The sequence below is a fragment of the Nuphar pumila genome, chromosome 1, assembly GCF_984573655.1.
Source record: "Nuphar pumila chromosome 1, dmNupPumi1.hap1.1, whole genome shotgun sequence".
Taxonomy (NCBI): Eukaryota; Viridiplantae; Streptophyta; class Magnoliopsida; order Nymphaeales; family Nymphaeaceae; genus Nuphar; species Nuphar pumila.
Window position 1 is genome coordinate 40,725,122 of NC_143249.1, and position 26,155 is coordinate 40,751,276.

Below are 26,155 nucleotides of genomic sequence, written 5' to 3' on the forward strand. Positions count from 1 at the left end.
GCAGACAATGTCACATCCCCGTTTAAAGGCTTAGATTGACTTGTTTTCTTGTCTCATGGATCTTTACTCCTGAACAGGCTGATGCTCCCTAGTGCAATTAGTGTGTTATATAATTGCTTAATGAAGTTTCATACAGGTTTAGCCTCCTCAAACTTTGCCAAATTAATGGCATTGTTCTGCAACATGCTTGCTGAACAATCTTTGAATGGTATGGATGTCTGGGAATGTGCCACAGATGGAGTTCTCACAATCAACATGCTTCTTTCCCAAGGAAGATTACTCATCCAAACCCAAGAGCTGTTACATTTGCATGGTTGGGATCACAGGATAGCATTCCTACTCAAAGCAATTTCATACGGTCTCAATATGTTAATTATGTGGGAGAGATGAGGAGACTATGTGGCACCTCTTATGGTCATGTTCAACATCTTAATTTCTCCTCAAGGAAGCGTGACCAGACTGGAACTTTCATAGATGGGAAATAATTTCTAGTCCAGAGATATTTTTGGCACCTTGGCTGAGGAGGAAGGGTAAGAAATGATGCATTATATGGCGATGATCCTCTTTTACGCCATAGTGGCAAGCATGGAAAGAAAGAAACAACAGACTTTTTAAAGGCTGGCAAGTTTATTTCTTGGCGATACATGGTTGTTTAAAGTCCCAATTAGAATTATACTCAGGGGAAGTGTATTGGGAATAATAGACTGGGGACATCTTCTGATTTAGGTTCTACTCCCACAAATTTTTGGCACTTTATGCTTTGTCTTTGTATTCTTTTATCTTTTCTTCTCTTTTGTATTCTTGCAGTTGTGACATCTCGTTGCTGTGAATTCTTATTTTTTTAATAGAAAGTTGTTGCTTTCCACTAAAAAAAGATCTTTTATTTGTCGTAAGTGTCACACTTTCTCTGTTTGTGTCTTCTCAGTCTATTCTTTAGCATTGTAAGATGTTCATTCTTGTCATGAATTGGTGTGTTCATGAGTGCATACTTTGTTCATGTTTAATTGTTTAACATTTCATTTGTTTGGGGGCTATTCAAAACTTTGGACACTTTGCTTAGTTGTGCCATCATTCTGTAAGCATAGATGAAAGTGAACGACATTAACATGTACAACTGCACCAATAAAATTCATTTCTGGGTAATACCCAAGTACATGCATTATCATAAACTGTATTTAAGTAGACCTAATTGTAATATATTACTCCTTTGGCTACTGTAATTTTATGTGATATCTCCTGGTATATCCATATCCGCCATGCATTTTTTTATCTGTTAAGATTGTTTTATGCCCTAAATAACTCTGAAGTGATATAATGCTTATATTTTTCTTTTGCAGTATATAAAACACCTTGTCTACCAGTTCTCAAAGCAAGGATGGAATGTTGTTGTCAGCAATCATAGGGGATTAGGTGGCATTTCTATTACTGTAAGTGTGCATAAACTTTGTCTGGAATCTTTTGTCATCTAGTAAGAGCTTCTTGGCTTATATCATGTTGAATGTCTCTTTTTCTTATATGGACTTGCGTGGTCAATGAGATGATTCTCTTTCACATGTTACAACACATTCTTGCTGCACAAAATGTTTTGTTCAACAGCTAGCACCAGTGTTGTTAAAAGCGCGCCTCAAGGCGCAAAAAGCGCGCCTCGCCTCGAGGCGAGACCCTTTTCGCCTTGAGGCGCACGTAAAAAGCGCAACAGCCTCAAGGCGTACGCCTCATGCGCCTTGAGGCGTACGCCTTGAGGCGAGGCGCGCCTCAAAGTGAGGCGCGCATTAAACATCGGATGGCCCGGACCCGAGTTCGACCCGGATCCGGGCCCGTATTCTCGAAAGATCGAGAACCTGTGTCTTTAAAAAAGACACAGGTGCTTCGGGGCGAGGGAAAGCCCTCGCCCCTTCTCTCTCCACTCCGTCCCCTTTCGTCCACCGCCACTGCTCGCCGCCGGCCACCACTCGCCGCCGGCCACCACTCGCCGTCGGCCACCACTCGCCGCCGGCCACCACTCGCCGATCACCGCCTCTGCTGAGAAGGGATCACTCGCAGTGCGACCACTCGCCGTGCGACCACTCGCCGCCGCCACTGCTGTCGCCGACCACCACTCGCCGCCTCTGCTGTCGCCGACCACCACTCGTCGCCGCCACTGCTGTCGCCGACCACCACTCGCCGATCACCGCCTCTGCTGAGAAGGGACCACTCGCAGTGCAACCACTCGCCGTGCGACCACTCGCCGTCGGCACTGCTGTCGCCGGCCACCACTCGTCGCCGATCATCGTTTTCCTTCAGGTATGGCTTTTTCGTTTTTTTTTTATTAACCAGGGGCGTATCTAGGGGGGGGGGGGGCAGGACTGGGCTGTAGCCCAGTCCTGCCTCCCGAAACAGTTAATTTTTTTTTTTTTTTTAAAAGCCCAGTCTTACCCCAACCCTGATTCCATATGAAATAGATTTTTATCCATTTTTGTAGCTCAGCCCAGTCCTAGCCCAGCCCTGACTGCAGCAAATAGTTTGATTTGTCCATATGAAATAGATTTTTATTAATAATTGTAGTCATTTTTTATCCATATGACTGCGGTCCCTTGGTTTCCTTTTTTGTCCATATAACTGTAGCGATGATGATTTCTTGGTGTGCAATCAAATATGCGATGTCCTGAATTGTTTAAGCATGCATTGAATTGGTTTTTCGTCAATAATGCTCTTATGGAACTGAAAAGGCTCTTATGGAACTTGTATCCCTTGTCATGTTGGTGGTCACTTCAACGCAACTTCTCTTGAAGATAAAAGTTGGACATAAAGGAGCAGTTGTATGGTTATTTCAATCAGTTTCTGATGTATAGGAGCCCACCCGACCTACATTTTGGAAATAAATTTGTTGAATGAAACAATAAAAAGCAACTTTTTCTTCAAACTGACTATTTAAGGATCTCTCAAGATGCTATTAGGTCTATCTAGATGTTGATCCATAGGATATTTTACACTATAACCCATTTTAATTGAATTAATTTGTGATTTTTATTGGCTCACATCTTTGAGTATGAAAACAGTCTCAGTTTTGAGTGCTTTTACAATAGGATAATGAAGCAAACTAAAACAGATTGTGGGGTTGTAGGTTTCTTTTCACTATTGTGTAAACTGAGATAGAACACACAATTGAAATATTCAAACATAATGGTGACCTCTGTTTAGCATATTCAATATATGTTTTTTTTTCCGGCATTTTCACAATTTCTTGGGGTTGATCTCCGGAGTTGGTTGGTGTTTTCTTTTTGTTTTTGAGAAGAAATCTGGGATCCAAACCACCTCCACTCTATCTCTACTATGTGTGTGTGTGGCTATAAGTGTGCATTATTGAATGAACTTTGAGACCCAATTAAAAAACTGACCTAATTATATTTATTATTTTTTTCTCGTCAATTATGTTTTTTTCTAGGATTCGTATATAGCTTATACACCAAGATTGTTTATTTTGCATTTGTTTTCATGTAATGTGGTCAGCAGAATGCATGATGTTAATATATATTTTGTGTTATGTATTTTTGCAGTTGAAAAATGGCAAAAGATGTAGGATGGGATCATGGAGTTAAAGTTCCAAATCCTACTAAAGATCCTAAACTTGTAGGACATGTAATTTGCAATTACTGTCATAAACAGACTACAGGAGGCATCTATAGGCTAAAACATCACTTAGCTGGCACAAAGCATGGTGTAAGCATGTGCGAAGCGGTTCCACATGACGTGAAAAGATTTTTTCAGAATCATCTAAAGGATCAGAGGCTAAAGAAAGAAGAGTTAGAGCAAACCAAGTTGGATATCGGGAGAAGTGTTTATTTTGGATCATCAACCGGCGATAATGTGAATAAAGAAGCTAGTAGATCAGGTAGTGATGCAAAAACAAGTGCAGCTGGTCCTATGGACCTTTTTGTGAACAAAGAAGCACGGCAAACCACAATAAACACTGCTTTCAAAAGGGATGAAAGAAAAAATGCATGTCGTGCCATTGGTAGATTTTTTTATGCAAATGCCTTATCATTTAATCTTTGCAACAGTCCATATTTTGGTGCAATGGTAGAAGCTATTGCAAATTATGGGCGAGGGTTCAAACCACCTTCTTATCATGAGATCAGAACGCGGATTTTGAAGGATGAGGTAAATTATACTCATGAAATTTTGAAAGAGTTCAAAAAAGAGTGGCCAAAGGTTGGTTGCAGTATTATGGCAGATGGTTGGACAGATGTGAAAGGAAGAAACTTAATTAATTTTCTTGTGAACAGCTCATCTGGGACAGTATTTTTGAAGTCTGTTGACATCAGCGACATGGAAAAAACTGGTGCAAATTTGTGTCAGTTGTTTGAAGAAGTTGTTAAAGAAGTTGGTGAAAGTAATGTGGTGCAATTCATTACAGATAATGCACCAAATTATGTGACAGCTGGAAATATGTTAACAGCAGGAAAAACATGTTTTTGGACACCATGTGCAGCCCACTGCTTGGATCTTATGTTAGAAGATATTGGAAAGATATCAATTTTTAAAGATACAGTGGAAAAGGCAAAAAAAATTACAAGATACATTTATAGTCATGCATGGGTATTAAATTTAATGAGAAAATTCACAAAGAAGAAAGAACTTCTGCGTCCAGCCGTCACTCGTTTTGCCACAACATATCTTACACTTCATAGTATTGGATGTTATAAGAAAGAGTTAAAGTCGATGTTCTTATCTTCAAATTTTAGAACATCTAATTACTATAAGAAATCTGATGCTAAGAACATTTCTTGTATTGTTCTTAATGATCATAAGTTTTGGGCTGCCATATCATATGCAATTAAAGCTACACTACCTCTCGTCAAAGTGTTGCGACTCGTTGATGCAGATGAACCTGCTATGGGATTTTTGTATGAGGCAATGGATAGAGCGAAGGAGGAAATTGCTTCAAACCTTGACAATGTCCAAAGAAAATATAAACCTATTTGGGATATCATTGATAGACGATGGGACTTGCAACTTCATAAGCCTTTGCATGCAGCTGCCTATTATTTAAATCCACATTTTCATTATGCTGACAACTTCAACCCTGATGGAGAAGTTATGGGTGGCTTTTATGATTGTGTTGAAAAATTAGTTTCTGATGCAAATATTCGGTTGAAAATTACAACACAAATCGATGCATTTAAAAAGGCAAATGGCTTGTTTGGCAGAGAGGCAGCTGTTACAACAAGAAAATTAAAAAGTCCTGGTAAGTTTGCAATTATGTTGTTATTTGTCAATATTTTTTTATGTTTTTGTTAATTATGACATTCTTAATGTTTTTATCAATTTTTTATTATTTTATTTGAATGCAGCTGATTGGTGGAGTTCATTTGGGCACGAAAATCCTGAGTTGATGAATTTTGCAATTCGAATTTTAAGTTTGACATGCAGTGCATCGGGCTGTGAGAGGAATTGGAGTACTTTCTCATTGGTTTGTGACTTTGTATTTTATTTTTGAAATACATTTTTATATTTTAATTATCTTATATTTGATTATCAATGATTTGAAATTATAGGTGCATACAAAACGAAGGAATAGACTTGAACAAGAGAAGATGAATGCATTGGTTTTTGTAATGTACAATATGAAATTAAGAGAGAGAAATATGAAGAGGAGGGCTACCAAAGACCCTATATGTCTAGATCATATAGACTCAGACGATGAGTGGATTGTGGAGAAGGAAGATCCAGTGTTGCCAAGTGATCCCAATTGGTTGGAGGATTCATGGTTGGATCCGAACTTCGACATAAATGCCATTGAGCATGTTCCTATTGAAAAAGTCACTTCACCTCATGTTTCACAAAGTGGTTTTAGGCAAGACATGTCTTCAAGAGATCGAGGTAAAGTTATATTCCTTTTACCTAGCTATGAATATAAATGTATTTTTTTAATTACATAACCTAAATATTTAATACATGTTTTTTTATTGAAGGAAAAAGAAAAGCAAAAGAAGTAATTGAGGACGTGGATGAAGAAAGTGTAGATGATGAAGAGTCAGAGAATGAAGATGAACCTATTTATATGGATTCTTCAGATGATGATATTGAAGACTTAAATATTGATGATGACGAGACACAACAAGAGCCTAGGCCCTAATTCATATCATAGAGCTATTGGCCATTTATATGTTTTTTGGGACTTTCAGTTGTAATTGTGAATGTTAACACTCTTATTTTAAAGAATTCTGGACAAATACATTAACATTTGGTTGTTAATGTTAACATGCATTTTTTAATTATGACATGATGTTGTTAGTGCTAATATGCATTTTGTTGTTAATGTTAGTTTTTTATTGAATGAATGCTCATATTTATGCAATTAGATACTTATATAGATCAAGTTGTTGCATTAATGCTACTTTTACATGTTAATCTCATATTTTTTTCGTATTTATTTGAGATTTTTTATTTCGTGTTGGTTGGCGCTTCATCAATAAAGCATTTCTTATTTATTTATAATTTTAGATCATTTTTATAGTTTTTTTTAAGTTTAAAAATATTTTTTTTTTGAGGCTTACGCTTTGCGCCTCGAGGCTTACGCCTCGCCTCAGATTTTGGTGGAGCGCCTCGCTACGCCTCAACGCTTTTAACAACACTGGCTAGCACTATAAAACCCTGTGTTTGCTGGTATCAAAAGTTCTGGGTCACTTTTGCTTCTATATGCTGACACCTCTCCATTCAGGTAGACCAACATATTAGCAATCATCGCCAAGACCAAATAGTGATTCATTTGCAGCTGGTGGCTCACCAAAACATGGACGGACGAGAATGGTGCTGATGTAGTGGAGGAAGGAAAAGGGGAGAGCCTCTCATGATGGGGGTGTGAAGGGGCACTGCCCGGAAAACCAAGTTTTGGTTTTGTAAAAGCTACCCTCAGTTTTTCTAAAACCAAGTGTTGATGCAAAAATTGGTTCACAAAGTTGTTCTGGCACCATCCAAGTAGATGCACAGACCCAGTTTAAGCCCACCTATTTTCATCTGTTTTTTTGATGTGATCCAAACAGGGCCTAATAAAATCTTATGTAAGATGTGAATGATCACATTAACACTTAACACTATGTCACACGGACTCTTCTAACAGGGCACCACACCCGCACCCAGGCGGGTGCGACACTTGGACACAACTTCCTTTGTGTTAGGTGAAGTCAACCACACTGAGGTCCATTTCTATCCAAAAGTAGATTCAGTTAACCCTAATCAAGTCCATTTTTATCTATATTATATATATAAATACATAAATGCACACAAATACACGTAGTGTTAACTTAAAACTGTTAAAAATTATATATATATATATATATATCCTCCCCGCACCCCTGCACCCCCACACCCAAGTTTTTTTAAAGTGCCGCATCGCCGCACCCGCACCCGCACCCGCACCCGCACCCGCATCCGCACCTATGTGACATAGCATTAACATAGTAGGCATTCATGGAAATTTCTTTGGAACAATAATGGATATTATTCTTTTATTGTGTTCGATTTTTTGTACAAGTTGCTACGAGTAGTTTACCATTCATATGTTGTTTCCTTGACATTGATGGGAGCTCAACTTGTGCAGTCTGATTGCTTTTACAATGCCGGATGGACAGAAGACTTGAGGAAAGTTGTTAATTATCTTCATCAGGAGCATCCAAAGGCTCCTTTATTTGCTGTGGGCACAAGCATTGGTGCCAATGTTCTGGTATTTTTCCAATTTTTATATTCTTAATCTGAAGCTTTTGAAAATCAGTTATAATGTTGATAATTCAAACATTATCATGGCCTCTTTTATTCCTTAAATTCAACAACACCTTTGCTCACTCCTCTCTAATCTTTGTCATGTAAAGAAAGAATACCATTTCATTAAATAGCTAAAGCAGCTGAGAGGTATGGCGTTCTCATGAAGTCAAAATCTGAATAGTGGATGTCTACTTTACCACAATATGAACTGATCATGACCATTCCTTGCAGTAATTTATGCTGACATGTGTATGGTTCCTCATACTGCAAAAGGTTAAATCAACCTTCTGTTTTTGTCATGGCTGTGCTTCCAGTCAAGAATACTTGAATATGAGTATCTTCTGATCCATTCACCCTTCTTTTTCCTTTCTTTCTGGTATCAAGTCACGTAGAAGGTAGGCATTGATTTTTCTTTCAGAGTTTGAAAAATCATTTTTTTCTCGTCTTTATTTCCCTTCTATACCACATTTTCCTTGTCTATTGTTGGAACATGTTTGTGCTTTTATGATTGATTCTTGGCTTCATTTCGTAGTTCCACTTTCTATTCCTCTGTTTCAGATCATTTTTGAACTTTTGAGTTGATTCTCTACTTAATTCACAATTCCACAATATGTTTCTCTATTTGCTTGTGTTTCTAGGAATTTCTGTTATCCGATTGTTGTTTCCAACTGCTATTATTTTCTTGCTTCATCTTGCCTCCTTCTGTGCATGATTTCCAAGCCATTATCGTTATATTTCAACTGATTCCAGGATATAGTTTTGCCCCATTTTCTTGTGTCTTTCAAACACTTGAGGTCTTCTGAAGCTCTTATTTTTCCCCTTTTTGTTTCTGAAGAGGGAAGGAAACCTGGTGCTATGCTCTCTTTATATTTCTCTCATTGAGAGAATAGGAGAAAGAAGAAAGAAGATAGATAAAGATAATATAAGATATCAAGAGCAAGCACACACAAACAGAGAAAGCACAAACAAGAGCACAGGAACATACAAAACACAATGGCCGTGGTTCGGTGAATGCACCTAGGCCCACAGCTTAGTTCTCTCTTCACTCTATGATCACTTGAGAGAGAGAGAGAGTTCCACTAAATAATGGGGGATTACATGATATCAGATAGAGATCTCTCTACAACTAAATTTCCTTGAGAGCCTCCTAAAAACGTGGTACACATTTTGACGTTCTTGCTGTCAAGCTTAGCTGTGAGATTGGTCATCTTGCTGTCATGCTTAGCTGGGAGTTTACATAAGTCTTGATCTTTATCTTCTAGAGGTTTCTTCTTATCCGTGCACATTTGAGCTCCCTGTTTTGGATCGGTTTTTGATAAGCTGACAGCAGTGGATCCATATTCTCCAACAGCCCCCCCTCAAACTCAACTCATGGGGTATGACGTTGAGTTTGCTTCACAGCTACTCAAACCGTTGAGTCACGAGCGGTTTTGTTAGAATATCTGCAATTTGCTCCTAGGTTGATATCTACTTCACAACCAGATCATGCTTACAAATTTTATCCAGTATAAAGTGAATGTCCACGTCTATGTGTTTGCTGCCATTATGAAACACAAGATGTGCCACCAAATAGTAGGCTAAGTCATAGGGACTCGGCAAACTGGGTGCCGCACCTGCGTTGACGCGACGCGGGTGCGGCACCCGGTGCGGTCAACGGGACCCTGGGTGCGTAGCACCCAGGGTCATTTGTGTCTATTTTTTGAAAGAAAAAATGCTCCCAAGTTTGTCGACGAACAGGGTGCCCGCGGGAGGGTCGAGAGAGAAGGAGAAGAGAGAAGAAGACTCAGGGGAATGGGGGTTTACCTGAGAAGGCCGCGGAGGGCGTTGAAGTCGTCGGCGAACAGGGTGCCCGCGGGAGGGGGGTCGGCTGTCAAAAAAACGTCGTGAGACAGATGGAGAAACAAGCGGTGGGGCTCGTCGGGGTTCCGGTGACTGAGGTGGCTTGAGAGGGAGGGAAACTGAGGGGGTGGAAAGGGTAACAAAGAGAGGGAGAGGGACGAGCACAGGGGCGGCGGGGGGTAGGCTATCGGTCGGCGCTCTAGCGAGCCGTCGGTCGGCGACTGGAGGTCGGACGGGAGGAGAGACCAAGGCAGGCGGCGGAGGTGGCGATGGTTTTCTTGAATGAGAAAACCCTAACCCCTCTGTTGCTATATAAAAGCACGGGGTGGGGTATCCAGTCTGGGTCGGGTCCATACCTGACTCGGGTCCGACCCAATTTTTTTTTAAATCCTGGGTTTTACAGGGGTAGGGTTTTCCGAAACATCACGATCACCTGGATTTATTTTTTCTTTCAAATTAATCTGATGGTTTGATTAGAGAATGAGGGAGATAAAAGAATTCATAAAAAATATGATGGGGGTAAGTTAATTGTTAAAACATAAAAATTATATATATATATATATATATATATATATATATATATATTATTTTTGCCGCACCCCCGCACCCAAGTTTTTTGAAAGTGCCGCATCCCCCACCCGCACCCGCACCCGCACCCGCACCCATGTGACATAGATAGTAGGTGTTGATGATTTAGGAATTCCCAATTCCTGAAGTAGAAATTTTCATCCATGTTAGTTTTGCAACAACAACAGCTAGGGATCTGTATTCATGCCCTCCTGTGGACTTACAATCAACTGGGCACCTTGTCCAATCAACATCTAAATAGGTTGTTCGTGAAGTGGTCTTTACAGGCTTTAAAAGTAACCCAAAATGCGGAGTGTGCTTTAAATATCTTAAAATACCATTGATTGACCCTAGTGCAATTCTGACGGCTCTTGCATAAATTGACATACACAATTCATGGCAAATGACAGATTTGGATGTGTCATGGTGGCATATTGTAACGACCCCACAATATTACGATAAAGAGTTGGATCACTGAATTTGGGTCTAGTTCCCACAGTTAAGGGAGGACTAAGAGGTAGAGGAGTAGAGATAGGTTTAGCTCCTCCATTACAACCCATAGAAAAATATCTAAAATATGTTTCTTTTAAGAAGTGCAATGACCCCAAGTCTTTTAGAGAAAACTTCATGCCTAAAGGTTTTAACTTTTATTAAATCATCTACCATTTTGAAATTGCTCCCACTGACTATGATATCATCCACATAAATTAACACATACATAATGACATCTTTGGCTTTGAGAATAAACGGGGATGTGTCAAATTTGGAATCCTATAAATCCTAAGGATTGAAGGAATCCATTAAGTCGAGAAAACCATGATCTTGGGGCTTGTTTCAACCCATATAAAGCCCTCTGAAGTTGACAAACTTGATGCGGTTGATTTGGATCTTCAAATCTTGGGGGTTGAACAATATAGACAATCTTTTAGGTGTCCATGTAAGAATGCATTATGAACATCTAATTGTTTTATAACCCAATTATTGCTGACCTCAATAGTTAGAACCATCTAGATGGTTGTTGGCTTGATAACGAGTTTGAAAGTCTCAAAATAATCCACTCCTTCCTATTGACTGTACTATTTTGCCATTAAACACATCGTATAATGCTTTAGGGTTCATATGCCTTTCTCTTGATCTTAAAGATCCACTTTTATCCTATGACACAATGATTGGATTGAGGTGGGGCCAATTTTCAAGTTTGGTTTCTTAGGAGTGCTGCATATTCACTGTTCATGGTCTCTTTCCATTTTGGGTCTTGATTAGCTTCTCTGAAGGTAATAGGTTCATAATCAGTCAAGAGGACTATAGGATTAGGAATTTCTATGGCAAGTTTTGGATTTTAAGGTTCTATCTTGGAACCTAGTTATCATAGGGTGGATCCTAATGGGTTTACTTGGAAAAGGTTGGGTAGGCTGAACTAGTGCAGTTTCAATAGGTGTGGGTTGATGTGGGACATCTTCAAGTTCAGATTGAGCATTTTCATTTGTGTGTGATGAGTAATGACCCCAAACTGACCCTTGAAAAATGCAATTTTTTTTATACAATTGTGGAAAATCTCGCAAGACCAAAGCCACATTAATGATTTAATATTCACAACCCATCAATCATTTCAGACATAGCATAAATTTAAACCATGAACTGAACTTCATTTATTTAATCAAATAATGTTAATAAGGTTCCAATTAAATATTCAAATCAAATCCAACTGATCCGGTGTACGTTAGAACCCGGGCCACCAAACCATAAACCTCGAGTCCTCCAGCCAACCAATCCCAGCATCACGGTGCCTCTGTGCTTGAAAAATATTTTTAAAAAATGGGTAAGAATTGAAGTCCTCGTATGAGACCATCTCAATCTCAACAGTAAGAAAATTGACATAAATTAAATTATACACAAGTTTAAGAGAAATCACAGGTAACGTATCATCAGAACAAATTTACCATTTAAGCAATTCAAGTAAGCACTCAACAATTTCATGCTAAATCAAACATTTAGGGATGCATGAAATTAATGCTAAACATTCAGGGATGTATGAAGGAGTAGTAACCAATGTCCGCACTTGTGGAGGGGTGACAACCAATTTCCCGATAACGGTTGGGTTACATCAAGGATCTGCTTTAAGCCCTTTCCTATTTGCAATAGTGATGGATGAGCTTACGAGATCAATTCAAGAAAATGTACCGTGGTGTATGTTGTTTGCTGATGATATTGTTTTGATTGATGAGTCTAGAGCTGGGGTTAATGCTAAGTTAGAATTATGGAGACAGACATTGGAAGCTAGAGGTTTTAAGTTGAGTAAGAGTAAGACTGAATATATGGAATGTCGGTTTAGTAAGCAACGAAGTAGTGATGGGAGTGTAGTGAAGCTTGGTGAGCAAGATATACCGGTGAATGATTATTTCAAATATTTGGGATCCATCATTCAAAAGTATGGAGAAATTGATGGAGATGTAAATCATAGGATAAAGGTTGGGTGGATGAAATGGAAAAGTGCTACTGGAGTGCTGTGCGATCGTAGAATGCCATTGCGGTTGAAGGGAAAGTTTTATAGGACGACTATTAGACCCGCTTTACTATATGGTACGGAATGTTGGGCTGCCAAGAGACATCATATTCAAAAAATGAGTGTAGCTGAGATGCGGATGCTTAGATGGATGTGTGGAAATACAATAAAAGATAAGATTCGGAACGAAGAGATACGTAAGAAGGTAGGTGTTGCACCCATTGAAAATAAGATGCGAGAGAATCGTTTACGGTGGTTTGGACATATTCGGCGAAGGCCTAATGATGCTCCAGTTAGAAGGTTGGAGAAATGGGAAAATATATTAGTTAAAAGAGGTCGGGGTAGGCCTAGGAAGACTTGGATGGAGATGAAAGGAAAGGATATGAATGCTTTGAACCTCACCGAGGACATGGCGTTGGATAGAAATGATTGGAGGAAAAGGATTCATGTGGAAGACCCAAAATGAATTTCTTTTTTGGTTCATATCGCTGACCCCAATTGTTTTGGGATGAAGGCGTAGTTGTTGTTGTTGTTGTTGTATTCAGGGATGCATGAATCAATGTAACATGCATGAATAATTTTTTTTTGTTAATTTATCAAAATTGCTTTTGCATGCATATCCCTATTTAATGCACATACATTTAATTTTCACTTTCTTACAAACATACAGATACTCAAAACGGACAAAGTTTTTGCGGTTCAAGGTAGTTCCTAGTCGTAGCTTAACATACAGTTTGTATTTTAATTACTGGGTTCTACACGTGTTTCCCGATCGATATTAGGAATCATCATCATCAATCAGAATATTAAGAATCATCACCTAATGCCGGGACATCAAGAAAATCATCATCCATTAACGTTACTTTTTTGTTATACCAATAACTACAACTGAGTCAACAACACCACCTTCAGGTAAAGTGGCTGAAAGTTTTTTACAATCATGGTCAATAACATGAATCACACATCAGGTTCTTGGGAATAACAAACGCACACGATGTTTAGTATCCTTACGGTCCTCATGACTGCCATCCAGGGTTCCCATCCTTTCGGAGGGACACCAGAGAAGAAAAATTATTACACGGTTTGGTCTCTTTTACCATCTTAATTAATTAAAAGTTCTTTACATAAGAACCGTTATGTAAATCAACATGCAATAACAAATTTGGGCTTTTGCCCTATCAATTTAACAATGTAATTAATTCAGAAACGATTCCAAATAAAACTAATTTGTAATGCATTTACAATTTACTATCTCATGACCAATATATGCTCCTGTTCTCTAAAGGCCCATCTGTAACGACCCCAAATCATATCCATTAAAAAGTGTATTTTTTTTAAACCAATTGCGAAAACAATTCCCAGAGACCCAGGGTCTTACGGTCCCAACCACAAGGGATCTTACACTACCATAACTAAAACCAACTCAACTTTATTCATTCAAATCATTATGTCTAGTAACAATAAATGAATATGGAAAACAAAAAATGGAGCCACTCTGTCCCAAAGTAAAAATCGTCATGCAGTCCTGTAGCCCTCGTAGCTGGTCCCATCGCTAGGTATCAGAGGCTATAGAAAATACAAAATATAGGGCGTCAGAATCATAGATCATGCGTACGAATCCCTCTAACAACTAAAATAAGTAAAAAAAATATAAATCTAATTCAAACAATATTTTTAGAGGAATTGTAACTATCTCATGCTTTCGCTACCCATGCATGCATTATAATAATAAGAATCATGCAACGGGATATATCACATTAGAGAAAGCAATAAAGATGCATGATCTAATGCAGAATAGTAAGATGCATGGATTAATGCACATGCATGAATAACTTATTAAGTTATTATCAGAGTTTTCTTTTGTATGCATGTCCCTATTAAATGCACATAACATTTATTTTCACTTTCATTAAAACCTGCGGATACTCAAAACATGCACAACAAATTTTAGAGTTCAAGTTGGATCTTCAGTTGTAGTTTAACACATAATTTGTATTTTAATACTGGGTTCTCTACTTGGCCCTCGACCGATATCAGGATTCAGCACCATCCATTGGAACATTAGAATTCAGTATCTAATGTCGAAACATTAGGTAATTCAACATCCACTAATGCCACTTTCTTGGTATATCAATAACAACAATTGTGTCCATACGCCACCTCCAGGCAAAGTGGTGAAATCTTCCTAAAACCGCGGTCAGGAGGTGAACCACCTAGTTGGCTCCAGGAGCACAAACGCACACAGAATTTTAGTGTCCTCACGGTTTCCCAAAACCGCAGTTTAGGATTCCCACACTAAAAAAAGAACATCTAGGAGAAACATTAATTACACTGTTTTCTTTTTTTTATCTTTTTATTTAAAATAATGATTTATTTCGATTATTTGTTTTGCAATTCAACATGCAAAAAACAAACATTCGTTTCACAATTCAACATGCGAAACTCATCACGTGGCCATATCCTATTATAACAAGAAACAATGCAATTAATTTAATAGCATTAAGTTGATTTTCTTGCGATGCATAAGAAAAAACTAAACATAGAGCAACCCTTGCTCAAGGCCCACACGTCCTGCGGTGATCCATCTTTGACCACCGATGCATCAAATGCAAAAACCATAATGAGCATGCCACTTATGCCTTCATTTAACATGCTTCCAAATGCACATTCATACATACTAACCAAGAATTGACATGAATAACCAATTTCAGATTTCACATGATTCTACAAAATACATGTTTCTTTTCATGCATCATCTCATGCTCAATATGCGAATATGCACATGCATAAAATCACTTTCAGGATTTGCACATGCCCACAACATGCATATGTGAGTAACATTGCATTAGAAATAACGACCATGCATCAACAATCAGCCATAAGCATGCAAAAACTAGATTTTTGACATGCGTGTAGCCTATGTAGCCTAATCATTCATTATAGGCAAATCTGGAAATAAGTACACCAAACTAAATCTTTTTATCAAACTCAAAACAGCGCATTTAATGTGCAAAAATCTGAATATTTGTCTTGTACAAATCTGAACATCAACTATACATAATCTGAACATATATAATGAAATTCCATGCATGAATCACATCAAAAAATCTGAATGTATAACAAGCATGAATCAACCTAATTACTAGGTTCAGCATATGTGGAGAAATCTGTTTTTTTTTTTTGTTTCATTACTGCCTAGCCGAACCCAGATCGGCTGGGCCTGACATGGCCCACACATGCCCAGCCGGCTGGGCCTGACAGGCCCTGCAACATAAATTTTTTTTTTTTGAAAAGCAAATCTGGGATTGGCAGACCCCTACCAATTATATAAAAATTTTCTTAACAGGGATACAATCCAGCAGACCCAGTTGGCTGGGACTGAACCGTCCCCAATTCTGCCCATAATAATCTTTTTGTTTTCTGTTGACAGATCAAGGAGACTGCCCATAAATTTCTGTTATCCATATATGTATATACAATTTTTTTTCCATCAATGTGGGCTCAGTCCATATATATATATATATATATATTGACTCAGTCTGACCAGGACTCAGCCCACCCGACCCTGTTGGCTGGGACTCAAATCCTGCCCAGCCGATCCAGTCGGCTGGGACTGGACAGCATGCTGTTCTGTCCCAGCCGACTGTGTCAGCTGAGACCAGACAACACTGTCCTATCCCAAACATATATATATTTCTTTTCTAAACCATAACCAACATAGCACACCCTTTCAGATCTGTCCACCATCGCAGTGGACAGATTTGTCCTGATTGGACAGCTAGTGCATTGGGACCTATGTCACACGGACTCGGCTCCAAGGTCGCCGCACCCGCGCCGACACGCACCGACACTGTAACGACCCCAACTCCTACCTTTGAAAAATGCGGAATATTTTTTTTTAAAAGAGTCGCGGAAAACTTCCCAGAGACCTGGGGTCCCTACAGTTCCAATTTCAGTTGGATAACCACACACCACAAAACAACTTACATTTATCAATCATAACCAATCCACTGAATTCTTTTATTAATGAATCAATAAGAGTAATATGTTCCATGTCAAAAATGAAATATCAAACTGCAGGAAATCAGAAGAACTAAAAGAAAATAACAATAGAGCCACTCTGTCCGTAAGTGAAGTCGTCTGAAACAAATGTGACCTTCGTATCCCTCAGAAGCGAGTCGACTTCACTGATCACCTGTGCTTGGGAAAAAACCAATAAAATAAGAGGGTCAGAAATCCGAAGAATTCTGCGTACAGGTTTCCCTAATGAATCAAATAAGAAAAAGAGCATAAATAAGATCCATGTAATATTTTGAGGAATACAATTATACTCAATTCTTAAGTCAATTAACCATTCATGCATAATTAAACAGTTAACAGGAAGGAACACGAAATAGGTAACATTGATCACAACTTAATCAATAAGGCAATTAAATGTAAAATAGATCAACATCATACAATGATCAACATAAACAACTAAGTGAACAGGTAAATATGCATGAACTAATGCATAGCAGGAATATGCATGATTTGTGTGCAATGCATGAACCATTTATTATCTTCCATTTAAGTTTTTCCTCTTTCCATATGCATGTCCTATTAAATGCACACATCCTTAAGTTCCTCTTTTTAATTACAGTGGCCCGCGGATACACCAAACGGGTACAATCCCCGAGGTTAAGTAGGGTTCCCGGGGTAGCTTCACACACAATTTGTATTTTGTTACCGGGTTCCAAACTTAGCCCACGATCGATATCAGGAAACAACACCATCCATCGGAACCTTGGAAAACAGCATCCAAAGTCGGGGACACCATGAAAAACAGCATCCACTGGCGCCACTTTCTTGGTATACCAAACAAACTCACAGCTGTGACTAACACACCACTCCCGGGTAAAGTGGCGGACTTTCCCTAAAACCGTGGCCAGGAGAAGAACCTCAATATCGGGTTCAGGGGCAACAAAACGCACACGGAGTTTTTGTATCCTCACGGTTTCCCCTAAACCGCAACATCCAAGATTCCCACGCTAGAGCAGGGACATCAAGGAGAAAGTGAATTACACTGTTCTTTATTTTCTTTTATCTGGTTATTAATTCATTTCTTTTACATTTGCAAATTTACATGCAGAATTAATAACATAAGCTTGCACATCAGCATGCTAAGCTTTTCACGGGACCACCGCCCATGACAACATAGAACAGTGCGGTAAAACAACAAATCTCGCATTTGATTTGTTGCAATGCATCAAAATAACCAAAACAGAGAACAATTGGTTCTCAAGGCTCATCCAGCCACAAATGATCTAATTTAATCATTACCACATGCATAAGCAAAAAATCATAAAGAGTATGCCACTTATGCATTCTTTTCACATGCTTTTCAATGCGCATTCATGTATGCAAATTGTGCATGAAACAATAATTTCATAGGCATAAGCGTACATTCACACACACACATTAAATGCATGTTTTCATGACATGCACCCACTCGTGTCAAATGCAAGAGTTCATTCATGAATCAATCCAATTAAAACATACGGACAACCATGCAGTTTTGATCTAAATTCCATATGTGTATATGCACAAGTACACTCACGTACAACAATAATTTTGAACAAGGATTATTTATCAAGTTTAAGCACCTAAGGAAACATCACCCTGAATAAGCATAACATAACCAATAGGCATGTGGAACATACATAAAAACTTAATTCTATATAAGGCAGGATTTGAACTCATAACCACACATGTACATGACAAGCATGTTACCTACTTAGCTAAATGCACACACTATGAGTCAAATTGTGGATTTAAAATAACATCTAGTTTATATAAGGTTTTTCTTGAAATTGGCTATTCAAGCTTGGCCGACTTAATTGACTAGGGTTCAGCCTCACTCCAACCGAAACCCAACCGGCAATCCCCCCCTGTCAGACAAGTCTTTCTTTGAATCTGTAAACCCTTGTTTTACAATTTATATTTCATACTAACAACAAAACCTTTTTCCTTTGCAGAACTTACATAAAGTTACAGGCAACTGGCCCATCTTCATATGACTCTAAGGAGTTATAAGATATGCTCTGGAGGCCAAAGAAGATTCCAAAATAATGTGCCTAAAACTACGAAAGTATCTCTCAATCCTGCATTTAAGTGTCTTGAGGAGACCCAAACACAGCCATGACATCCATGCACTATATGAACAAGAGCTTAGTAGCTAAAGAGAGTAATTTATATAAGAACAACTCAAACACTATGAAAGATATTAAATATATGTTGATAATCCCATCCAAATTTTGCACTGAGCACAGAAATTTTCCATCAAATATGCACAGCCGGTTTAAGCCTCTTGAGAGTTAAAGGCTACTGAAAATAGCATAAAGTATATCTACTATTATGAAGCATGCCATCAGATTAAATGGTTTTCAATAGTACTCGAGCAATATTTGCATAACACACTTGAAATCTCAAAAAAATAATTGTGTGAGGTTTACTTGCCATCATAGCCACAAACTTAGTTATTGGGATTTTCAGCAAAAGAAAATCTGGAGAACAAATAAAATCTACCGTTTCCATAAAATCTTGAAAACAGAAGTATCGCATATCTAGTTGCACAGTAGATTAACTAAACAGAAACATAGGGAAAACGTCATACTGAAGTTTTATCATCAAACATGTACTTGCATGCATTAACAAAATCATGGTTCAAAAGCTTATGTAAACCACAATCGCACTACCTATCAACATGTTTTTTTTTTTTATAGTACAGTTATAAACAGCCGATATCAAGAAGCATACATGAAACGAAAGAAGCCTCAACCATGTGTTGCACATAATTACCAAACCACAGTAATAGCACCACTTATGCTAAACAATACTAACCAGCCACACAATCTCAACATATGCAACTCGACACCTCAAAAAAACTGAAAATCAGATTACTAGACTATTGGTAATGGAGAAAACTTTTGCTAGACAAGCCTATCGGCCACAAAACTGATTTCAATAGCATCCTCAACCCACCCAATAAGGTACCAGTATAACCCATAGCATCAAATTTCACAAAACTGACGATTTGGGGTTCCGGCGCCTCAAACCCCAAATCTGCCCCTCTACGATTTTCCTAAAATATTCCATGTAAAGCAAAATTTACACCCTTTTTCTCACTCGAAATCAAGAGGAAAACCCGTACCTCTTGACGAAATCTTCCGGCGAACTCTCCGACGACCCTTGCGGCTGCTGCTCCCCGCGGATGCCGTGAAGAAGGGAGCTTGCTGGAAGACTTTGGTGGGTGTTGCTGGCTACTGGTGGCTGCGAGTTGCCGCAGCCTTTTTCCGGCGACCCCTTCCTTCTCCGGTGCGCGCCCGCAGACAGGGAGAGAGAGAGAGAGAGAGAGAGAGAGAGATGGGGCTGAGTGAAGAGGGTGAGAGCCCCTCTCCACTCCCCTCCTTTATCGGCCCCAGGCCTCCCTCTTCTCAGCCGAGATGGGCGCGGGGTCGTTACGCTCTGCGTAACCCCCCCTGCCCCTGCGCCCCCCCTTTCTGTTTTGGGGTTAGGGTTTTATCGGGCAACCCTTATCGGGTTGCCCTTTTCATTTAACAGGGCTGAAGAAAATGGGGTGGGGCTCGGGTCCGAACCCGAGACCCGCAACCCGGCCCCAAGACAAAATTGATCCACAAGTGGATCCAAATGGATCCACTGTGGATCCTTGGATAAAAAAAAACTTAAAAATTTTATTTATTTTAAATCTCACATTTTAAATAAAACCTTAACCCCCACCAAAATGGATCCGCAAGTTGGATCCAAGTGGATCCAACTGTGGATCCTCGAATCCGCTTAATATATATATATATATATTATGTTTCTATAGTATTACCAATAATAATATTATTTATTTATTATTATGGACATATATATATATATATATATATTTAGATATATATATAAATATATATATATGTACATGGATCCGGTATATGGATCCCATACCCATCTACGCACTCCTATTGGATGATTATTATTCTCCGAATTACTTAGTTAATTACAAATTATTGTACTTATAAGTACATATCAAATTTACGAGGTAAATGTATGTGAAAAACCCCTTTATGGGTCTTGGATCTGTAATTTGGATCCAGGCCCAATTTGCAAAATTTTATAAAATTTTCGGGTTTTACAGACACGGGTGCGGACACGGGTGTGGCTCGGACTCGGTGAACCCGACCCTGGGTGTGGTCAACGCACCCAGGGTCATTTTGGTCCATTTTTTGGATTTTTTTTTTTTGATTTTTTTTTTTAAAATTTTCTGGGCTACAGCTGTAAGGAAAAAAACCCATCACAACTAAAAAACCTGTACACTTTCAAGTTTTAAGTACAGAATGGGCACAACTCAAGTTTTTGTGGTTTTTTCCTGTATGAAGAAAGTGAATTATTACAGTGTATGAAGAAAGTGTCCAAAAGTGAATTATTCCTGTATGAAGAAAGTGTACAAAATGCCTTCACAACTCATCACCTGTCCCCTAATGGGCACAACTTTGACCGAGTCTTATATATATATATATATATATATATATATATATATTTTTTTTTTTTTTTAATTTTTTTTTTTAATATATATATAGCCGAGTCCCCGTGTCCAAAATTTTTGAAATTGCGCCGCACCCGTGTCGCACCCGCACCCGCACCCGCACCCATGTGACATAGATTGGGACAGATCTGTCCCATTCTGTCAAGGGCTGAAGGGGTCAGATTTGTCCGATTATTCCATGGATAGATCTGTCCAGGTATATATATATATATATACATATAAATCTGAAATAAAGCATGTTGTTATATGGAAATCAAATCCCAAATCTGAAATAAAACTGAATCATCATGCATAGGTCGGTTTTTCTTATATTTGAATATGGAAAAGGGACCAGATTCAGTATCTTTTCTAGAAACTATCGCCTAAATCACATTTAAGCTCTCTTTTCCTATTTGAATTGAAAGAAACCAACCCGTACCTTGTATTTTTTTTTTGCTGTGGATTAAACCGTGAAGAAGGTAGAAGAGGAAGATGTTGAAGAAGCTACAACAGCCTCCTCTCCACGCCAACCTTTCTCTCTCCCTCTCTCACTCTCCTTTTTTTCTTCTCTTTTTCTAACTCATGTTTTTTTTGTGTGGATTAAATAAAGAGAGCCCCTAGAGGTGACACCACTCTAGGGTTTCTCGTATGGTGGGGCTCCAAATCCTACTTTTTCTACTTTCTCTCGACTGTTTTGATTTTTTTCAAACCTCTTTTACTACTTACTTTCTTTTACGTTTACTTACCTTTTTACTCTCCTTATCTTATGGTTACGTAGATTCTTCCTGAGACCCACCATTAGGTAACTTTTGAAATTCGGAATTAATTTTTATTTAATATTAATTTAATTATTTATTAATAAATAATTATCCATAAGCTTCCAAAGGGTACCTTATCCCTCTGGGAGTCTTTGTAACTTTAAAATTACTTTAATTCAACCTGTATAATGAATTTAAAATTTTATTTTAGTTGTATATAGATTTTGGATCTAGATCTAAGATCCAAGTCCATATCCAAAATCCATTTGGATTTTAAGTTGGATCAGATCCTAATTAATATGGGTCTTGGACTGAGTCCAGATCTATATTAATTTGGATTGTATGTATCGGATCTAGTTTGATCCAAATTCGGATCCGGCTCGTCGAGGTTTGCCTTTTTTATAAAATTGCGATTTTCGGGTCAACCGTAGCCCGAATTCACAAAAGTAAAATACCGTTGGACTCAGAATTCCGAGATACTTCTAACGGTATGTACTTCGAATTTCACCTCCGAAATTTGCCTGAATTTAACTTGAATTTTGCTTGAATTTGAAGGTTAAAAATATAACTTTTTATTACCTTCCAGTTGGCTCATTTAGACCTTGTCGATGAAACCTGGGCCAAGCCCAGACTTAATTAACATATTTCTAATATCGAAGGTTTATCGATTTTCGTCAAACACTTAGAAAAAATTTTCAGAAATTTGAATTTTGACTAAGTATGAAAATACACGATATTACATCCCTACCCCCTTAAAAGAATTTTGTCCACGAAATTAGAACGTACCGAATAAGTGTCGGTAGTGTTGACGCATATCCGCCTCAGGCGCTCAAGTGCACTCGTCCAGTCCGTGGTGTTGCCAATGCACTTTCACGAACGGGATTGTCCTACTGCGTAGTGTCCTCTCTTGGTGGTCCACAATCTTCACCAGCCTCTCCTTTATCGTAAAGTTAGGTTGTACATTAATTGCCTCATAGTGGATCACATGCGAGGGCTCAGGCACGTACTTCCTCAACATCGAGATATGAAAGACGTGGATCTGTGAGAACTGAGGAAGAAGTGTTAAGCGGTACGCGGTCTCTCAACACGCTCAAGGATCTTAAAGGGTCCCACATACTGAGGAATCAACTTTCTCTTCTTCTCGAGATACTCTTCATAGGCGAGATTCGTACGAACACGTGATCGCCTACATCAAAGCTAAGCTCCTTACGCCGCTGATCGACATAGCTCTTCTGCCTGCTCTGCACTGCGACCAACCTCTGTAGGATCAATCGCACCTGGTCCGAGTACTGCTGGATGATTTCTGGAGACTCCACTGCTCTCATTCCAACACACCAGGGATCTGCATGGTCTGCCATATAGAGCTTCGTACGGGGCCATACCGATACTAGCATGGTAACTATTGTTATACGAAAACTCTGCAAGTTTCACATGCCTATCCCAGTCTTCTGCTTAATCCAAAACGCACGCTTTAAGCATGTCTTCCAATGTCTGTATCGTGCGCTCCGTTTGTCCATCAATTTATAGATGGAACGCCGTGCTAAACTTTAGCGTGGTACCAAGGGTCTTCTGTAATTGGCGCCAGAACCGAGATGTAAAATGAGAGTTTCGATCTGATACGATCGAACGTGGCACCCCATAAAGTCTGACTACCTTATCCATGTAGAGATCAGCTAGGCTCTCCAAGATCTGACTAATCCTGATTGACAGAAAGTTGACACTCTTGGTCAATCTGTCCACTATCACCCAGATGGCATCGTCCTATCTACGGGTCCTCGACAACCCTATGATAAAGTCCATCGAAATGTTATTCCACTTCCACTCTGGGATATTTAGTGGTTGAAGTAGTCCACCAGGCCTCTGACGCTCGATCTTCACCTACTGACAAGTGAGACATCGCGATACAAACTAGGCGATATCTCGCTTCATCCCGTTCCACCAATAAGTCCTCTGAAGATCTTTGAACATTTTGGTGAAACTAGGGTGAACGAAATATCTGGACCTGTGGGCCTCACTCATCAGCTCCTCTCGTAGTACCTTTGGGACCCACTATCTGTCTCCAAACATGATGGTCCCGTCCTCTTCATGACGAAACTGCGCATTTGGCTTCTAGGCACTCACGCATATCTTCTCGAAATCCGGATCAACTGACTGAAGCTTCTCAATACGGTCTATGATCTCAAGTCGTGCATGCATCCCAACACAAGGGATGCGTCCGAAATCATCTACAAAAGGCTGCCATCTGACAAACTCCTCAATCATATCCCAACTGCGTCCGATCAAGCTGGCTGTCGTGACTGAGGCATTCCTACTAAGTGCATTTGCCACTACATTTGCCTTACCAGGGTTGTAGGTGATGGAGAAGTCATAGTCCTTCGGGAACTCCAACCACCAACGCTGTCTCAAATTCAAATCACGCTATATGAATATGTACTTGAGGCTCTTGTGATCGGAAAGGACCTCGAACTGCTCCCCATATAGGTAGTGATGCCAGATCTTCAGCGCGAAGACAACCGCCGCTAGCTCCAAGTCATGTGTAGGGTAATTCTTCTCATGCATCTTTAGCTGTTGAGAAGCGCATGCGATGACCTTTCTATGCTGCATAAGGACACAACACAGTCTGGTTCTTAAAGCATCGCTGTACACTACGAATCTACCCGTCCCAGACGACAACGTCAAAATCGAGGCCGTGGTCAACCTCCTCTTCAGCTCTTGAAAGTTCTCCTCGCACCGAGGTGACGAATCAAACTTCACCCCCTTCTGCAGTAATTGAGTCATTGGAGCAGCGATACGAGAGAAGTCCTGGATGAATCGACGGTAGTAGCTCGCCAATCCCAAGAAACTCCTAATCTCTATAACTGACTTCGGTTGCTCCCATGACAATACTGTTTCTACCTTGGCTGGATCAACCTCAGTACCCTTCCTCGAGATCATGTGGCCGAGAAACATCACCTTATCGAGCCAAAACTTGCACTTCGAGAACTTAGCATAAAGTTGATGTTCTCTTAGTGTCTGCAACACAATCCGCAAATGCTATTTATGCTCCTTCACGCTCTCCGAGTAGATAAGAATGCAATCGCTGAACACGGTGACAAAGAGTCCAGCCATAGACTGAAGAACCGATTCATCAGGTCCATGAATGCTGCAGGGGTATTGGTGAGTCCAAAAGATATCACCAGGAACTCATAATTCATAATGCCCATATCTAGACCTGAATGCGGTCTTCGGGATATCCTCTGCCCTGATCCGCAACTTATGGTATCCGGAACGAAGATCTATCTTCGAGAACACCTTCGCCTTCCTCAGCTGATCGAACAGATCATCGATCTTAGGCAAGGGATACTTGTTCTTCACTGTCACCTGGTTCAACATGTAGTAATCAATACAGTGCCACATGGACCCATCATTCTTTTTGACACAAAGAACCGGTGGGGCCCAAGAGGATACACTCGGCCTGATAAATCCCTTGTCAAGAAGCTCTTCCAGTTGCTTCTTCCGCTTCACTAGCTCTGTAGGTGCCATGCAGTGCGGTACTCGGGAGACTGGTGTCGTGCCAGGCACTAACTCGATCTCTTTGTGAGGTAGTAGACCTGACAAGCCCAGGAAAGACATCCGGAAACTCACGAATAACATCCAACTGTTCCAAGGGTGTCGCCTGACTGTCCTTCGCGGACACATTGGCCAAGAACACGGTACACCTCTGCTTGTGGTACTTGGAGATCTTAAGTGCTGAGACTATCTTCACCTCACCCACCTATCTAGTCGCCGGGAACACCAAAGCGGACGACTTGAGGTGCTCTAATCGAACTTTTTTTTTCTGACACTGGAGGGTGGCATTGTGTATGGACAACCAGTCCATACCCAAAATGACATAATAAAAAGTCATATCTAGGATGATCAAGTCGGCAGACAACTCATGCCCCTCGATAACCACACTCACTGCAGGAAAGTATTTCCAGCAAGAAGATGTACTCATCTGGGGCATCACATTATGAGCCTTCTCAAAGCTAGATGGAACCAAGTCAAGCAGACTTGCAAACAAAGTAGATATAAAACTGTGGGTAGCACTCAAATCAAACATCACACGAGTATAATGATCCGCAACTAAGAAGATACCTTCGATCAGATCAGCCTGATCGCCCTGTGTGGCAGCTGTGGCGGCATACACTCTCCCATTCGTCC

General features: G+C 39.6%; 2 protein-coding genes across 4 annotated transcripts in view; both read left to right on the forward strand.

The window, feature by feature from the left end:
- The window catches only part of LOC149848783 (embryogenesis-associated protein EMB8-like), a 109,022-nt gene that overhangs the window by 18,134 nt on the left and 64,733 nt on the right, over positions 1-26,155 (forward strand). The window contains exons 5-6 of one of the 2 annotated variants that reach the window (XM_089997451.1): positions 1,338-1,427; positions 7,583-7,705. In XM_089997451.1, coding sequence (XP_089853577.1) covers positions 1,338-1,427; positions 7,583-7,705 — 213 coding nt within the window. The remainder of the gene's footprint in view (positions 1-1,337; positions 1,428-7,582; positions 7,706-26,155) is intronic. The other variant, XM_089997458.1, reaches the window with a different exon arrangement.
- On the forward strand, positions 3,150-6,596 carry LOC149848784 (uncharacterized). Of its 2 annotated transcripts, XM_090012438.1 has the most exons (4): positions 3,150-5,227; positions 5,334-5,452; positions 5,538-5,862; positions 5,955-6,596. In XM_090012438.1, exons 1-4 carry the CDS (start codon positions 3,544-3,546, stop codon positions 6,116-6,118), a joined length of 2,292 nt encoding a protein of 763 aa, XP_089868564.1. In that variant the 5' UTR covers positions 3,150-3,543; the 3' UTR covers positions 6,119-6,596. The 2 variants fall into 2 exon arrangements, with proteins under 2 accessions (XP_089868564.1, XP_089868571.1); XM_090012445.1 differs by having other exon boundaries at positions 3,151-5,227; positions 5,538-5,965.

What these genes read in the sequence shown, in the direction of transcription:
- LOC149848784 (XM_090012438.1), top strand. Translation starts at nt 3,544, where the DNA reads ATGGCAAAAGATGTAGGATGGGATCATGGAGTTAAAGTTCCAAATCCT. An exon ending in AAGAAAATTAAAAAGTCCTG is followed by an intron (nt 5,228 to 5,333) that starts GTAAGTTTGCAA and finishes ATTTGAATGCAG; the next exon opens with CTGATTGGTGGAGTTCATTT. An exon ending in CATGTCTTCAAGAGATCGAG is followed by an intron (nt 5,863 to 5,954) that starts GTAAAGTTATAT and finishes TTTTTATTGAAG; the next exon opens with GAAAAAGAAAAGCAAAAGAA.